The 19,011-nt window shown below is 35.5% G+C and overlaps 1 protein-coding gene across 12 annotated transcripts in view; it reads right to left on the reverse strand.

Annotated features, from left to right (window-relative positions):
* LOC125671554 (otoferlin-like) overlaps window positions 1-19,011 on the reverse strand; it is a 161,872-nt gene that overhangs the window by 68,883 nt on the left and 73,978 nt on the right. For 7 of the 12 annotated variants that reach the window (XM_056161635.1, XM_056161639.1, XM_056161632.1 and 4 more), the window contains exons 16-29: window positions 18,696-18,882; window positions 18,281-18,498; window positions 17,822-17,930; window positions 16,982-17,283; window positions 16,659-16,847; window positions 15,390-15,506; window positions 15,151-15,303; window positions 14,300-14,492; window positions 13,163-13,422; window positions 12,850-13,011; window positions 11,939-12,007; window positions 5,109-5,240; window positions 2,617-2,778; window positions 103-274 (exon numbers count right to left, since the gene is read on the reverse strand). In XM_056161635.1, the coding sequence (XP_056017610.1) occupies window positions 103-274; window positions 2,617-2,778; window positions 5,109-5,240; window positions 11,939-12,007; window positions 12,850-13,011; window positions 13,163-13,422; window positions 14,300-14,492; window positions 15,151-15,303; window positions 15,390-15,506; window positions 16,659-16,847; window positions 16,982-17,283; window positions 17,822-17,930; window positions 18,281-18,498; window positions 18,696-18,882 (2,425 nt within the window). The remainder of the gene's footprint in view (window positions 1-102; window positions 275-2,616; window positions 2,779-5,108; window positions 5,241-11,938; window positions 12,008-12,849; window positions 13,012-13,162; window positions 13,423-14,299; window positions 14,493-15,150; window positions 15,304-15,389; window positions 15,507-16,658; window positions 16,848-16,981; window positions 17,284-17,821; window positions 17,931-18,280; window positions 18,499-18,695; window positions 18,883-19,011) is intronic. The other 5 variants (XM_056161640.1, XM_056161637.1, XM_056161633.1 and 2 more) reach the window with 1 other exon arrangement.

A 19,011-nucleotide genomic window follows, 5' to 3' on the forward strand; every position in this document is an offset into this window, starting at 1 on the left:
CTTTAATCTTTTCACTGTTACAGTACATTCCACTAGAATGCATAAAAACACACAATGAGACTATTCACTACTGTGAGTGGAACTTAACTATCTGCAGGTTACCTGGGAATAATTTCTGTAGAGCCGCTTTTGCTTTCTTTGTGGTGGGTACATACATAAACTTGTGAATGGAATTGATAACGTGGGTTCCTACTAGGACGTATCGACCAAAATTTCGACAGTCCACACATCGGATCGTTATAGGGGGGCAGTACAGCTCATTCTCTGGCAATTCCTGAAAATATGAAAGTCCTCAACATTGATTATGTCAACTAAAATGTGTTTGTATTACTGTATGTAAAACACTATGTCCCCTTCTTGCTTTTTCTTAAGATGCAAATTTCAGGAAGCTATAATTTGGTGATATTAAGCTTCATTGCCTCTTAAACTGGAGGGGTAGGGTAGGGTGGGGGTGGAAATCTAGAATATAACAAACCAATATGCCCCAGTGTGTTGCAATGGACACAAACATCCAACACAGTTTATGGTGATTGGGGTTTCTTGGGTTCATTTTTTAGGGTTTGCATTCATTTTCAATTGGTTAAAAAAATATTTTCATCAAAAGTATATTGAGCTGAGTTGCAAAATTAAAACCCGATTAATTCCTGCAATAGGATTGAAGTGGGGTGAAGCTGTGGGTCAGGAGTAGGAGCAACAACGGGTACTCAATGCATAAACTTGATTTCAATCTTTACTTGTTTATCATAGTTATCTTCTTTACTCATTAAGGTATTTTATAACAAGCTGCACTACTTTACTTGAAATTTAATATTGTATATTGTTGAATTATTATTTATTATAAATGAAATTTAATATTGTTTATTGTTGAATTATTATTTATTATAAATGAAATTTAATATTGTATATTGTTGAATTATTATCTATTATAAATGAAATTTAATATTGTATATTGTTGAATTATTATTTATCATAAATGCATGGTTGTACTCTTCTCTTGTAAAGGTTTGGGTTTTTTTTTTAAGTTTTGTTTTTATGCAAGAAGAGTATTTGTAATATTTGTTGTTGAGGAGATTTGCTATTTTCATATCACATTTGGTCAGTAGTATATTTTTATATTGACCATTGAAAGGAGAGTACCAGTTGATAGTAGTATTTTTATATTGACCATTGAAAGGAGAGTACCAGTTGATAGTAGTATTTTTATATTGACCATTGAAAGGAGAGTACCAGTTGATAGTAGTATTTTTATATTGACCATTGAAAGGAGAGTACCAGTTGATAGTAGTATTTTTATATTGACCAGTTGATACTACAATTGTAGATGGGGATTTTGCCGTTGTTACTTAATAGGAAAGGATGTTTGTTTAACAGCTACCAGCCCTCCATCCTTCTCCATCTCCCTCAATCTCCCTCCATCCCCCTCCATCTCCCTCAATCTCCCTCCATCTCCCTCCATCTCCCTCAATCTCCCTCCATCCCCCTCCATCTCCCTCAATCCCCCTCCATCCCCCTCAATCTCCCTCCATCCCCCTCAATCTCCCTCCATCCCCCTCCATCTCCCGAGTTCTCTTTGAGGCTACTCATGTGGCGTTCATTCCTTGGGAATATATCTTACGAATATTGTAATTTTCTTATTTTTCATTTCTTGTAGATTTTCTTACTTAATATGTAAAGTGCATCCATGCTTTATCAAACTTGAATACATACTTGTGATCAGTATTTGATTATCAGACGAATAATTTTTTTCAGCTTAGTCGTAAGATGTTTTGTGAATAAGGGCCCTGGACCTTACAAAATGATCTTTAGCGACTTTTGTCTGAAAGCTATTTGCCTATTACTTATTTTTGTGATCAGGACCTGTTCAAAAACTGTTGAAATAACTTTTTTCTTGTATAAGGTATATCTTATGAGTGATCTTGACCTTTCTAAAATGACAATGGTCCAAACGTCCCTGTTTCAAGGAATATTTGTGATCAATTTATTATTATGATCAATTTCTGGTGAAAGGTTTAGGAGAAGGGAAATTTTATATCAAAAACTGTTGAAATAAGGAATTTTTATATGTTCTGAGTGACCTTGACCTTTCCAAAATGACCTTGAAAGACCTTGATCCAAAAGTTCTGATGATAGGTTTAGGAGATATATGAGCTTGAATGGACGGACGGACATGATGGCGACTATATCTCCTCCAAAATTTTCCTGGGAACAAAAAATAATGTGTTGTGATCTGTTTATTTTTTCTATTTTACAATTTAGATCCAGACCCTACCGATGTCACATGGTATCTACTCACAAGAATCTTCTGTAGCATTTACCTTAAGGTGTTGGTCTCTAGTTTTGACTCTATTTGTCTTTAAAATAAGTAGGATAATCCTTGGTTTATGAAACTTTAAATTATATAAAGTTTCAATGCTAAAGAGAATTTACATGGTTTGGAGACTAAATGCTGATGCCTGCACCTGCCCAACCATTCTTTATTAATTTAATAAGTCAAGTTTCTCTCAACTCAGAGCTATGCTCTTCATTCATGTACATGTATCAAAAGCATAGTTCCTTTGCAAACTCCGTATTATTTAAAAGTAACAAAAAGTAGGAAACGAGATCAAGCAGACATACCACATCAAAGAATTTGACAGGTGTTCCAAAGTTTGGATTTTTCTTGTAGTTTTGGATTACAGAAGAGGCAAGAACATGTCCTGCACATTCTATGTCAATCCGAGGCTTATCCACTGTGGTCAGCTGCACTCGCTTCAGATCCCTCACACCCCAGAACAGGACCTGTGGACCAAACACTCACAAATCTCACAAATGTAAAACAATGCTAGATTTTTTTCAGAAGTTATTTTGGGACTTTGTGCTAGACAAAATAACTTTTATACATGGGATAAAAACAAATTTAATCATACATTTACAGGACAAGTTATGTTCCATACTTATTGCAAACACGAGATAGAGGAAATTTGAACTATATACATGTCACACCGTCGGTTCCGGTTTATTTTTTTCGGCAGCACTGTAAACATGACAAGTCACGAACAGTTAAGTTTGGGGCCGTATAGATTTGAGCCCGTTCTTTCGCAAGAAGAATTTAAGAAAAGAAGACGTTCAGTCGAGTCGCAGACCAGGCAGATGGTACTCGTTTCTTCATACATGTACATGTCTCAAACCTCAACTTGTCATTACGCAAATGATGGATCAACAGTTTACATAGTATTTTCTTTTCAAATAACTTTCTTAGTTCAGGAATTTCAGAGGAAAAAACATTTTTCACATCTCCCCTTCGCATTATTGTAATGAACTGCTTGAGAGAAAGGCATCCACCTATTTACAATGTATTCGTAAAATCTACGACATGCACATCTTTGATGATCTTAGAATCTCATCAAAACTGGAACAGACAGTGTGACGTCAAAATTATTGATTTTTGTGGTCTTGAATACAAAAGAGTTCTGCATCATGGCAGCCTCTATAGATGGCGGGAATTTCAATTTTTTAAAATGTTTTAAGATTAGTACTGAAGCTTATCTAGGCTGTAGTATGACAAATCTCTATCATGTAAAACTTGTACAGTACCAATTTTGATGCACCAAATGCGCATTTCGAAAAATAATGTCTCTTCAGTGATGCTCAACCGAAATGTTTGAAATCCGAAATAACAATAAACTTGTAAGAGCTACTTTAGGGAAAAACAGAGTGCCAAAAGAGGTAATGTGAGCAATGCTCACTAAGAATACCCCCCGCTTACACCAATCTCCCAAAGGGTGTTCCATGCGATGAAAAAAGCCGTTAAAGAATTTAAATGGAAACCATATTGCTACTTCGATGTCCAGTGCATGTGATCTTTGACCTTTTGACTCCAAAATCCATAGGGAACATCTTCATCCCATGGGTAGTCCATATGTATGATATGGTGACTGTAGGTGGAAAGGATAACGCTTTAGAGCCTGGAAACCATATTGCTACTTCGATGTCCAGTGCGCTTGACCTTTGACCTTTTGACCCCAAAATCGATAGGGAACATCTTCATCCCATGGGTAGTCCATATGTACGATATGGTGACTGTAGCGATATGGTGACTGTAGGTGGAAAGGATAACGCTTTAGAGCCCAGAAACCATATTGCTACTTCGATGTCCATTGCGCTTGACCTTTGGACCCCAAAATCAATAGGGAACATCTTCATCCCATGGGTAGTCCATATGTATGATATGGTGACGGTAGGTGGAAAGGAAAATGCTTTAGAGCCCGGAAACCATTGCGTCTACAGACGGACAACCCGATTCCAGTATATATATACACCCCCCCCCCCCCCCCCCCCCCCCACTTGTTGCGGGGGTGTGTGTGTGTGTGTGTGTGTGTGTGTGTGTATAAAAATCGGGACCATGATTTCACTTTGAGAGACCAAGAACTTCGAGAGATCGAAGTTCTAGCCATCGAGAGTCACCTGTACTTAGCTACTGGGCTGTAGAGACCCTCGGGGACTAACAGTCCACCAGCAGTGGCCACGACCATATAATGAATCCTATCATTTATCATGTAAAAAAAATTTTGGGTTGCCTTTCCCTTTAAATAAATTTTCAGAATAATGACTACCTTGCTGTTAGATACAGATTTTTGAAGATTTTCAGTATTCTATTGTGCGATTTTCATTCCAATACAGATTTTTCCCATTTTCTTTTAAATCAAATATCTTGATTCCATTGGTAATTCAGCTGTGTCAGGCATTCATACAGTGGTGGTGGTGGAGGACCAAAACCCACACACCTCTGAACTTGGTAAAAATAAGTATATTGCAAAATTTTATGCTTTTCCAGATGTGATATACTAAATGTAAGTCCCTAGTTTCGATTGAACCCCTACAAAAAATTGAATGGGGTCGAACCCACTCTCTCTTGAAAGAATTCTGGATCTGTGCTTGTATATGTAGCTGTGCTCACTCTAACAGTAACATCCTCAATTAATTAAAAATGTTTACAAGTACATCTGAACCAAAGACCCGCCATAATATTGTTATTTTATAACTGTCAGTGACATTATCATATGTATTTCTACAGAAATGTCTTTGTAAGGTGTATGACTTTAATTTCTACATGCAAAAAGTGAACGTACCTCTATCCTATGTTTACTAAGGATTGGTCTGATCCCTTTAGGGACTGGCATGACTGGACCTCTGTCTTTCTCCCCTGTTGGCAGTTCCAGGGGAGGTAACTCTTGTCCTGTCATCTCTCCAAGGGAAGCTAACTGTATAAATATATACAAATTATATGATAGCAAACTATAAATACATAATAAAATTGAATTGTTCTAGGATTTTACAGGTCTGGTACATAGTGTATCTGTGTCATCTACTTAGATACCATGAACATACACATGCAGCAGACTCTGTTATCTCTCACATCCATGCACACAGTCACAGTGTTTACTTCTGCTGGCTAGTAGTGGTGAAGCAAAACAGTACAAGTAGAATAATCACTTTATATTAGACCTCAGATTACCTATATAATATCAAAGATTTAAAAGTATAACATTATATGAAAATGAAAAAAATATATAGATTTGATATAGGAAAAGAGATGTGTTTGTGAAACATGAATGCCCCAGAAGCAAGACTGACCTTGAAATAGAATGCCAACCCTAATATAAAGTCCCTTTAAGATTTAAACCTTTTGACTTTTACCTGACATCAAGCTTTGAATTTGTAAGCAGACGGACAGACAGAAGGACCGACAGACAAAAACAATACATATATGCCCCTGATCTTTGATCCTGGGTGCAAGAAAGTGCTAAGAATTTTTGGAAAAATTGGAGAAATATAAAAATCCTTGAAGGAATGACAGTGAAAGGATTCTGATAATTGCAATCTAGCTTTCATTTCAGAAAGCTTTTTACATCTCAAAGGTAAAATCTGATATTTGATATAAATGACCAAGCAGATTATTTGTTATAAAATAATGCATTACAGAACATCTTTTACCAAAACTTTATCCCATCTTTGATGTCATGGAATTTGTGTCCAAGAACTTAATTCAGTTAGCTGTAAACCGCTGTGTTACGTAGATGTGGGAGATGGAATATGGGAGAGATTTTGCTGAGGTCAAAGATATCTTTATAATGTATTAAAATAAGTGATTCAGAGCAATTTCACCACATCCAATAATTTATTACAGCAGATAATTGAATTCTTAAAAAAATCTAGGTAAGACTTATCATGCATGGTGGGTACATGTGCAAATTTAATTGAAACAGTTCACAAAACAATAAAAGAATTTACTTCAATGTTGTTTGCACACTGGATAAAGCAGTTTGCAAGAAGGAAATTAAAAGTAATGGCATTTAAAGAATAATTACATAATTACTACAAAGTATTTCCAATTTCACTTTGAAATAAAATCAATGCAGGTCTCTTAAGATTAATTCCTAATTAATGAGATTCAAACAGAAAGACCTTCACCCTTATTGGTTCAAAATATCCCACCTACAACCAGTGCTAACACTCATATATATACACATGTATAATAAAAAAATATCACAATGCCGACTGAGTATGATGAATATATGTTTCAATGTAGTAATAAATGTATCTAGATTGTGGTTTCTAATCAAGATACATTTATTGATACAGTGAAACTTTTTCTCATCAAGCAACTTAGTAAAAATTATGTCAGAAACAACTTTAAACAAGAAATGTTTGTAAAACATATATGCCCCCCATGGTGCAAAATTGAAAAGGGTTATACCCATGCATCATTTAATTGATAGTAGTGCCAAAACAAGTCATCATATTGAACAAACAATATCATCCTATGTCCAGAGTGGATTGAGCATGTGACAAAAATCAATTGGGGTCATCTGCTCCTTATGCTGTACCAGTGTACTAAGTTTGGTGTCAATCAAGGAAATGATTCTTAGAATATAAGAGACAATATATTACTATGTCCAGTTTAACCATTGACCTTTGACCATACAGACCCAAATTTTATAAGGGTCATCTACTTCTGATGATGTACCAGTGTATCAAGTTTGACGTTTGTCAAGCAAAGGGTTCTTAAGATATTGAGTGGACAGTATCTTCCTATGTCCAATGTGGATTGACCCTTGACCTTTAACCATGTGACCTCAAAATCAACAGGCGTCATCTACTCCTTGAGATGTACTAGTGTACCAAGATATTGAGCGTACAAGATTTGGTCTACAGAACGACCAACCAACAGGTGCAAAACAACTTGACCCTCTTTTTCAACTTGAATCCACACAACTTTGCAATTTGATATGATTTAGTGTGGCCATGCTAATTTTGAAAAGAATATTTTTATCAATTTCCTGTATATTTCTAAATAAAACTTTAATCTCCAGTTGTGGCCCCACCCTACTCCCAGACCCCTGATATTTGAACAAACTTGACTTTGCATTACCTGAAGATGCTTGCATATCAATATGGGGTATTCATAGCCCTGTTGTTAATGAGAAAAAGATTTTTAAAGATATTTCCTATTTATTCCCATGCAAAACTTTGATCTCCTATTGTGTCCCCACCCTACCCCCGGGGATCACAATTTGAACAAACTTGAATCTGCACTACCTGGGGATGCTTGTATATCAATAAGAGTAAAATGACCCTGTTGTTCTTGAGAAGAAGACTTTTAAAGATTGTTCCTGTATATCCCCATGTAAAACTTTGATCCCCTACTGTGGCCCCCAGGAGCCATGATTTAAACAAACAAGAATTTACTTTATGTCAGAAAGCTTTCGTGTAAATTTTAACGTTTTGCCTTATCTTATCTATCTCTCCCTTGGAGAAAGCATTGCCCTTCATTTGTACAAACTTTAATCCCCTTTTCAATTGAAATTGGCCAAGTGTTTCTTGAGAAGATTTTAAAAGATGGTAAAAATGTTTTACCAATCTTTAATTATCCCCACTTCATAAAAAAGTGGCACTTCATTTGAACAAAGTTGAATCCTCTTTACCCAAGCACACTTTGCGGCAAGTTAGGATGAAATTAGCCCTGTGGTTCTGGAAAAGAAGTTGAAACTGTTAAAAGTTTATGGACATATGGATGCTGGACAAAAAGTGATAAGAAAACCTCAGGTGATTTGCGTTTTGGAAGTTTCCCAAGTATTCAAAAGTAAACAACAAAATCCTTCACTTAATTATCATTCTTACCAAAGCCTGTTTTACCAGTAACATTACAAACCTTTCATCATCAATAAATGCAACAAACCCAGATGTACTACATGCCCATACATAACACTAGAGTCCAAATTTTTCTTCAAAAACAAAGTGAAATGACAGGTTAGTTCAAACCTTATTCATATAATTACCTGCATTGGATGCAGTGAGAATTACATCAGCCAGACAGCAGACATCTTAAGACACTGCATGACCGTTCACAGACAACAGATCTGAGAACCTAATACCAGTGTACCCATGTATGCAAACACATTAGAAATTGCACTAAAAATATTAATCCGAATTTTAATGTTTTCCCGACTTATAAATTCTATAGAGACACTACAGAAAAAGAACATGAAACCAAAGAAAAACAAGAGATGTTTGTAAAACACATATGCCCCCCCCCCCCCCCCCCCCCCCCCATGGTGCAAAATTGAAAAGGGTTATACACACACACCTCATTCAATTGATAGTATTATCATCAATTCAAAATATTGAGCAGAGAATATCTTCCTATGTCAAGAGTGAATTGACCATGTGACCTAAAATTCAATAGGGGTCATCTACTCCTTATGCTGTACCAGTGTACCAAGTTTGGTACGTGTCAATCAAGCAAATAATTCTTAAAATATAGGAGACAATATATTACTATGTCCAGTTCAACTATTGACTTTTGACCTCAAAATCAATATGGGTCATCCTCTCCTAAAGATGTACCAACGTACTAAGTTTGATGTCTGTCAAGTAAAAGGGTTATCAAGATATTGAGTGGACAGTATATTACTATGTCCAGTTTGACCCTTGACCTTTGACCATGTGACCTCAAAATCAATAGGAGTCATCTTCTCCTGAATATACACCAGTGTACTATTTAAAGTTTGATGCCTGTCAAGCAAAGGGTTCTGAAGATATTGAGCAGACAGTATATTCCTATGTCCAGGTTGACCCTTGACCTTTAAACATGTGACCTCAAAATCAATAAGGGTCATCTTCTTCTGAAGACATATTGGTGTACTAAGTTTGATGTCTGTCAAGCAAAGGGTTCTCAAGATATTGAACGGACAGTATATTCCTATGTCCAGTTTGACCCTTGACCTTTGACCATGTGACCTCAAAATCAATAGGGGTCAACTTCTCCTGAAGACGTACCAGTGTAACAAGTTTGATGTCTGTCAAGAAAAGGGTTCTCAATATATTGAACGGACAATATATTCCTATGTCCAGTGTGACCTTTGACCTTTGACCATGTGACTTCAAAATCAATAGGGGTCATCTTCTCCTGAAGACGTATCAGTGTACCAAATTTGATGTCTGTCAAAAAAAGGGTTCTCAATATATTGAACGGACAGTATATTCCTATGTCCAGTTTGACCCTTGACCTCTAGTAAAACTTAACAATATATTGACACTTTTGATTCACTTTGTACATGTGTAACCAATCAATTCATTAAACCCCCTGAGATCCATTTAATCAAACTTTTTTACTTAAGTTATGTTAAAAAATCATTTTGTTGTTTTCTTTCATCTACATAAAAATAGTTGCCCTCATGCTGTTCTAAGACATTTTGAGAGAAAATGAAGACAGACCTCCCCATCATCATCAAATTTTATTTATTTATTATTATTTATTTATTATAAGGAGTTGTATTTCAAGTTAAAACTTGTGAAATTATTAAGTCAGAATTTTTTTTGTTGGTAACATAAGAAATTTAGTAAAAACTTGTGCCAGATGAAAAAAGAAACTATAGTTGAGTATATTCAATTGGTGTTGTGATAATTTTATTATACTACTACCAAGGAATTTTCTATACATATTTTTATATTTTGGATATACAGTAAAATATCTCTGTCTCGAAGTCTGAGGGACCTCGAAAAAACTTTGAGATATCCAGGGGTTTGAGATATCCAAAATCGATCTTGAATATATTTTTGAAGGTGGATATTTGATGCATAGTATGAGATTTGCATTATAAACAACAACCCTGTTGCCGTTTCTTATAGTTTAATACAAGTTGATAAATTGATATGGCGGAATTTCAAAGACAAACATTTCGGTTTTATATATATATATATATATATATATATATATATATATAAACATCTCATTGAATTCACAATGTGTTTCAAAATTAAGATGTCCATGCTTGTATACTTACTTTAAGTTTACTAATGTCTAGGTTCGACTGGGATGTAGTTATTGCATTTGTAGTTAGAAACAAAAAAGACGGATTTAAAAAAACAACTTTTAAATGTTAATTAAATAAAATTTCGTGTTTTCTCTGTCCTAGTTTTAATGATGAAGCGTGTATTATTGAATTGCAGTATCGTTATTATGAGCATTACCTTCAAGCACACTTCGACAATTTTGTGCGTTTACCTAACCCACATGTTAATGATATAGCGTTGTGTCACTCAAAACACCATCCCTGGAATCGGACGTGTTAGGTCATAATTGGCGGTGGACTTAATCCGTAAATTTAGCCATAATGTTGGAAGGCTTCACTAATCACCCAAGCTGTTGAACCATTTATTGTGACCTGGGTCTACTCGGAAAAGGCGAACGTGGATTAACGGTCATTAATTATAATTGGTGTAGCCGCAGGTGTGAATTTGTGACTTCCGACGCCAGGTATGGTAAGCAGAGCGGAAAATTGACTGCACTTCAAGATAAACCAGGTGAATTTAGGGCATGGGACCTTGAAAATACTTCGACATAAGCGGGGTATTCGAGATTATCGTGTTCGAAATATCAGAAGTTTTTAAAATCATTTATATAGGGAAAACGGTCGGGACCGGCAGTCGACTTCGACTCAAGTGGGGTATTCGAGATAAACCATATTCGAGATACAGATATTTTACTGTATATATATATATATATATATATATATATATTATATATATATATGTGAAATTCATCTATACTGAAGGCACATTACTCAAAATCTGGAATACACTGTAGTCAAAGAATGATGCCAAAATCTCTTTACGGATAACACAACACTTGGGACTGTACAACAGCTGGATTAAACAGGTCACATTGTAATATGTTTATATGGTATAGTGGCATTGCATTGTTGTTTGAATAAAATTATAGTCTTTCTGTGATATCATTAAGAAATTTGCAACCTTGACCACCAAGAATTAGAATAAAGTATTAGTATACTAATAACTTATATGTATGAGAAGGTGTGAAATATTACAAAGTTTTTCTACTTCGTTTAGTGTTCGTTCATTAGTATCCTGTCTTATTCGTCTGTATCTTTAACATGCTCACAAACTGATCTAAATATATCTACCAATCCATACATGCTAAATCAACTGTGTTTTTCTCACTCAATTACTGTAAACCAATTCTTATTCGCGTGTGAGAAACATCTACAAGATTCTTGAGCACCACATACTCATAAAATTTGTTAATGTAGGCTCACTCATGAAAATGCTGTTCCCAATGGCAATTCACAAGTGGTTGCGAATAAAATTTTGTTTACAGTATTCTATATCCAAAAATTGAAGGATTCTACATGTGATCTGAGTATTTTGAGGACAATCTTTGCTTTTATTTGATATCTATATATAATTGAATTTCTGACAATCTATTTTCAATTTTTCAATCAAAAATATTAATTTAACCTGAAGTACCATATATCTATATGTATATATATGATTACCAAAAGAAAATATGAGAACATATAAAGCTAAGGAACTACAAGCAAAGTGCAAGCAGCTGAGAAGGTCATGTGACCTCCCAGTACCCAGAGTGAGGCTATACCAGATTTGTCTTCCTTGCATACGGTGGTGTGAGATGAGCACAGCGCAGGTCCTTCTCCTCAAAAGGATGCTACAATTGGTCATTACAAGTGTAAAGAGGGAAGGCATGGCGTCTAAGATGACTCAGCTTCATTAAGCTAACAGTGACAGCTTTACCAAGCTAATAATGGGGCTGAACACAACAGCTTTACGAAAAACAACTCCTGATATCATTTTATCATTAAAGCTTAAATTCATCATTAAAATCTGAAATTATTGTTAATGTTTAGATTCAAATTTTCTGGATCTTTTATGAAAAATCTATTACCAGTAAACTATACTTCTAAAGTATTTAAGGTAAAAAAAAAAAAAAAAGGATAAGGTGTAGTAAGAGCTAATTTCAGCCCTTCTACTCTAAATAATTTTCTTACATTTCTCATTTTTTCATAAAATCTCTGCAAACATTATTATATGGCTTAGTTTTGCATGCTCTACAATTGTATTTATTGATTAACATTGTACATATTTAATAAATTGTCCCCAGAACATGCATGTGTGCCTCATGTAATTTCTGTGGTCCAATTGGATAAAAATTAGTGCAGAATTTCAAGCAAATGCAAGATAATTCAAAGTTAGATGCTCATACTGTTAGTTACTGGCAAATATTTTCTTCTATAAATTGAGACTTTACTAATTCATTTTGTATGGTGCAACTTTTAAAAGCACATATGGGAAAAAAGGCAGCTGCATGTCCTTACTAAACCTTACCCTTAATCATTCAATCAATACATCTATAATAGCATGTGTTCAAATCATACAATAAATGCTTTTCAAAATAAAAATCTCCACAGTACATTCTTACTAAAATAAAGATCTTAACAAACTACTACGGGGGATATAGGAAAATGCACAAATAGAGGCATATTGACATACCTGAAGCAGTTCAAAACATGCCAAGAGTTGGCCTGCCTTGTCTGGTCCCCGATAGATATCCCACCATTCAAGTCTGGGAGGAAATTTGGGCATGTCATACTTCTCATCCTTCATCTTTACTACTGGCTTAGCCATTGCTCTTCCTATGAATTCTGACTTGCCCTACGATGAAATACAAGAAGTAGGAGTTATTGGCCTTTACACAGACTGTGACAAGATCAACAAGCACTCAGTGTCAGGAATATTACAGTATTGAATTTATATGTATATAATTATATCTATGGAAAATGTGAATTGGCCAGGAAAACTATACCACTTTGTCTTGATCAAAGACTTCAATGATGATCAGGGGAGGGTTGATGACAATCTCGTCCACTTGTCCGTACACCGTGACCTCATTAATGATCATCATCTCATCCCACGTGGGACTGAGAGTCTCTTCTATCACCTGGGTACACACACTCTGGTCCCCAAAAGCTACTCTGGCAAATGGATCTGACAATCCTGAGGCATCTGAACCAATCAGACTTCGGGCCTGGTACATATGACATCGAACTTGGAATGACTCAGAATCTGTTTGAGAAATATCAATAACAGAATACTTCACTTCACATACATACAATTCTATACTGTATCTGAATCAAATCTAGAAATAGGATTATTAGAGGTAAATCTAGAAATAGGATTATTAGAGGTAAATCTAGAAATAGGATTATTAGAGGTAAATCTAGAAATAGGATTTTTAGAGGTAAATCTAGAAATAGGATTATTAGAGGTAAATCTAGAAATAGGATTATTAGAGGTAAATCTAGAAATAGGATTTTTAGAGGTAAATCTAGAAATAGGATTATTAGAGGTAAATGGTTTACTTTGTTTTTCTATTGCTTGTTAGTTGTTGAAAAATTCTAACTGAAATTTCTATTTCCAGTTAATTTTTAGGCCTTTTTTGCTGTGTCTATCATTGTAATCAAAATTCTAGTTACATTACCATCCAATATTATTGGTAGTATTGTACATGTAACTTAGTATCCCAAACTGAAGAAAACTTAAGATACATCAACTGAAACAGGTTCATGATTCTAGGCCTCTTAGCATTTGATTTAGATATAGCTTTGAAGTTAAAAAAGTAGATCAAGGTGACCTAATTTATAGTCTGCACACTCCGAGGACTCGAGATGCTTCAACTGACAAAGTTTGATGATGTTAAGTCAAATAGTACCTGAAAATTTAAACTTACCAATGTATTGGGTCAGAAACACCTCATTTTAAAAAAAAAAAACCATGTTTGTGGCCACCTGGCCAAAAAAGTCAGTGAACCTCTGGGGACAATTTTGTTCATCAAAAACATATTTCAGTATATTTTTGATAATTTCAATAGCAATTCACTGTAATTGGGTTCCATATATCCAAGTTTGACTGTATTAAGAATTGAGCTATTCTTGGACCTTACCACTGTAGTGTATGAATTCGGGAGGTACAGAGTGGGGTTTGTTAGCTATTTGTACCATCCGGCTCTCATCATATCCTTTAGGCAGTCCATTCAGGAAATCCTTCTTGTGTTTACTGAGTCCTAGCCATAAGTACATATGTAGTTTGGCCTGGATCCCCCAACCAGACTGACCAGTGGCCTTCTTACCTGGCAGCTAAATTAAAAAAGTTTTTATCATTATACTTGAATTGCTTACCAGGCAATATTGTGACATTTCAGCTATCTTCAACTTCTAGTATATTTCAATACAGTTTGCAACATTAACTTTTAACACAAGAGGCCCACAGGCCTTATCGGCCACCTGAGTATCAGTCAAAAGCATTTCTAGTCCCAAGGGTTAAGAAATTCTGTTCTGCATATCTAAGCTAAATTCTAATATTCAGCAACAGCATAAAACAAGATGTGTTCTTAAAACTTAAATGCCCAGAAAGTACTTATACATTACATAATACAATATATGTAACATTAACACAATATGATTAATTTGGACCCAATCTAGAATCAAAACCTTCAGATTGCAAAATTCACAATTTTGGGGATATCTTTTTCTGCTTTTCCTAAATATACATTTAGTTTTTATACTGTATCAGCAAACTTAAAGAAGTCTTTCAAATGATAAAGACAATAATCACCAAGAAGTTAATGATGTTCAATTGTTAACGCACAACGAATGACGACAGATACTGACCAATAGCAATAAGTCACCAAGTTTACTCATATGTGACCTAAAAAGTCAAAATAGGAAATATCAACTCCAAGAGAGTTTTGAAAACAATTTCTACCACATGTCTTGACAGAAGAAGAAAACCTACTCTGAGAAGCAGGATTTGTTGTTTGCCACAGTTCTTTCCTCGTTCTTCCTCCACAATGGAGTAGATGACCTGACGCGCAGGAATCCTCTGGTAAGCTATCCTTTTGTTTCCACTGATCATCCAAATGAACACATCTGGTAGGGCATGTTGTGGCTATAACGATATCATAAAAATTCTATCCAACTCTGAATTGAATGGACATCAAGTTGCCCCTAGAGTTACACAATTAACAGACTTACTTCATGTGATAGTGACTTTAATTTCTGGAGGTACTGATTGGCTACTTTTAGTTTCTCTTTCAGATTGTGTTTTGATGTCGTGGTTTTCATTGTTCTGGCTGATGTGGAAAAATGATCCTGCAAAAGTGTTCACATAGCAACTGTCAAAATAATCAAGATTATTTGATACATATCAAATAGTCCACAATTAATTAAGATTGGCTAATACAGTTCGTACCATTTACGAAATAAACCTGGTTTGAACTATCTTGTCTCATACAATTCCTCCTAACGGGGAACGAGTTAACTTTTCATTCTGCTCAAACCTTAGATTGAACACATTGTGAAAAATGATGGGGATGGGGGACATTGTTCCAATGTCTGTGGCGGACTGGGGAGTGCGTTGGGGTAGTTGATCACTAATTCTGCGCCAAAACTGGCTCTCCTCCCACCTACTACTAAAGCAGGGGGAAGGTATTTCACGTGTACCCTCCAGACAACCATTAAACAAGGTCAAGGGTCAGTGGATATTCATAGAAAATACTAATTTCTTGCATAAGTTGCTAAAGTTTAATTCGTGGGGCTCTCAGCTAGTTCATAGCTGGGGCCACATCCACTTCCTACTGAGGAAGGGAATCCTACAGGCTGGTGCATGTTGCGACAATTGTAGGAGGGTCTACAAGCTTGCTCCGCACTTGCTAATTAAACCAGGTAGCACGCAGGAGACCGGTGAGATGCGCAGAGATCTCTACCTCCCTTAGAACATGGGGACTCGTTCAGGTTCGAGCACCTATGTCCACATAGGGCCCTCTGTGTTGCCCCTACTTTGGTAGTCAAACTGGCACACTGGCCGCCTCCCCAGTTCCCCACAAAAAGTTTGCATGCGACCCTTTCCACCATATATGTAAATTTGCATCCTGTTTCTGATCCAATTAATAAATATTAAACTTGTATCACTCTTGTCATTCCAGCTGCTAAGCAGCCTATGAGGGATTACAGGGCAGCCAGTTCAGCTTCGACACTCCTACTGGTCTATTCAGATATTAGGCTAAGGTCACTATTCAATTCGGGCAGTAGGTCAGATGTCTTGCGGCTGGTTGTGCTGTATTCTAAGTTTAATTTAGCACAATAGCTTCTCTAGGTAAATTTAACATACCCTAGGGCAGGTCATGGTCATGAAGCCAATTCTTTTATTAATACATATTTCACAAAACTGTTTAAAAAAACAACCTTTGAGATGTTACAAGAATTAATTTCCTTCATTTCACCCTCTCTTAAGCACAAACTGACCATCTCTCTAATGAGTAATTTCTGTCTCTCCTTGTCTAACTTGGTTTTTCCTGAGGCCTGAGTTCCCTTGACAATGCTGACAAATTTAGAGCAAGCAGACCCTAATTCCTCGAATACCCCTCTCATTCTCTTCTCTGGAAATGGTTGTTCCTGAACAATCATCTCGTGAACCTCACATATTCCATCATCCTTGAGAGACAAAAAATTTTCATCGAAACATCATTATCAGAAAACCTAATATATCTTTGTCTTTCTGTTCCAGTTAAATGTCTGAGCCAAAGATTTATGAATGTAACCATGAATATAAGTATACTAAGACTGACCAGTTTTTCTATGATTCTGTCAACAATGTTTGAGTTGTACATTCTCCTTCGATGATCCTCTATTGCATGCTTGATATACACACAAGGCTTATCCTCATAGTATGGTAAGTGGTAGTACATTCTGTCTTTTGTGGATGGTCGTAGAATAGGAGTAGTACTTTTCCACTTTGGTGTATCCACCGACACTTCATTCAGGAGTGGAGCATCGTCTGCTGTCTCCTCCTCTGATTCACTGTCATCACTGGAACTACTACTTTTCTTGGTAGGGGGATTGTAGCCATCCAACACATTACCTGCATTTCCTAAACAAGAAAGAAGCAGATATTTCACAAGTCTACTTTCATTTCTATTGTTCAAAATGAAAATTACGCACACGTGTGTTCAAGATGAATATGATAAAAAAGGAAACCTTATACATGTACTTATATTAACATATCTACTGTTTGGCATGATCTTGAAGTAGTGTTCAAGTCAATTATATGATAATGGGTAGCCAGAATCTCACATTTTAGTACATTCATACATTTAATTTAGCATTCTTGTTCCAGCAAATGTGAATCACATTAAAATTTAGTATGCATATAGTACTGTGTACAGTGTAGTGGTGCTGCCATTTTGTTTTTATCCATTTTGCCTTTATCCTAAATGGACAACTTTATTACTGAGTGTATATATTCATCCATTACTTTAAAATCGCAAGAAACATCTTGGGACAAATTTAAATTTGGGTGAAACAAATTGCACACCTCCAATTTTTCAAATTTCCTTAAATTTTCCTGAATCATTTTTTAAAAAATATTTAAGTACACTTTAAAATTCATTCGACAATTCTAAACTCACCCAAACTGATTTCAAAATGAACTGGTTTCTCGCCTAGTCTTTTATCAATCATGGAGGCTTCCATAAAACAACCAAAAAGAAAGAATTCGTCGAGCTTTCCTGCTGCATTCTGTCAAAGATTTCAAACTCATATTCTGAGAGCCAATAATGAACATCAGTTGTGTAATGTAATTTCTGATACTAATGAACATAGAAAACATCAGTTGTGTAATGTAATTTCTGATACTAATGAACATAGAAAACATCAGTTGTGTAATGTAATTTCTGATACTAATGAACATAGAAAACATCAGTTGTGTAATGTAATTTCTGATACTAATAGACATAGAAAACATCAGTTGTGTAATGTAATTTCTGATACTAATGAACAAAGAAAACATCAGGAAATGGAGGTGTGTAATGTAATTTCTGATACTAATAGATATAGAAAACATCAGGAAATGAGCATTGCGTGCACACCTCTGGGATGGGCAGAGAACTGCACACCTCCACCGTGGCTGGTCCTCCTAAGTCAGCACTCTCAATGACCTCTGTCCGTAGAGATATTAACATTCGACCTCTATAGGACACGCCCTCTCCCAGACCATCATTCAGGTGCTGGTTCTCATTCAGCAGACTGTATTGTCGTGTTGATCCATATAAGTTCACCCAACAGGGACCATATGTTGGAAGGAAACCTTATTGATTAAAAATCATGAATATCATTGCCCTGGAAGTACATTGTGCACATATTCACTTAGAAGTGGAACAACACTTTGAATTATCCAAAATGGAATATCTTTCATTTCACCTTAATCAAACTACGGTAATTAATACAAAACTTTTGTTTCAGGAAAAACATTGTTATAACTTGTAGCTTCCATTGTCTCTCCACCTTTTTCTCCTTCATTGGAGATTTTGGCGATATCAATGTAGTGTGTTCCTATCACGTCATCATTCACTTTGTCCTTGTCTCTCAGCTGTATCTGGAGTCTCCTACACAGTGGTGGGAACATCTCTGTAAAGATGATCTGCTCGTTCCACTCAGGCTCATAACAACCTTTCTTTACTGTGGTTCTTCCCTGTAACAAATAATTCAAAATAAAACTTTTAAAAGTCATAGTCAAAACAAACAAATCATAAAATTTAAAACATTGAAATAAAATATTGTAGATTTTTTTTATTGTTTTTATTATTAATAAATAGTTATT

Source organism: Ostrea edulis, chromosome 4 (assembly GCF_947568905.1).
Source record: "Ostrea edulis chromosome 4, xbOstEdul1.1, whole genome shotgun sequence".
Lineage (NCBI taxonomy): Eukaryota > Metazoa > Mollusca > Bivalvia > Ostreida > Ostreidae > Ostrea > Ostrea edulis.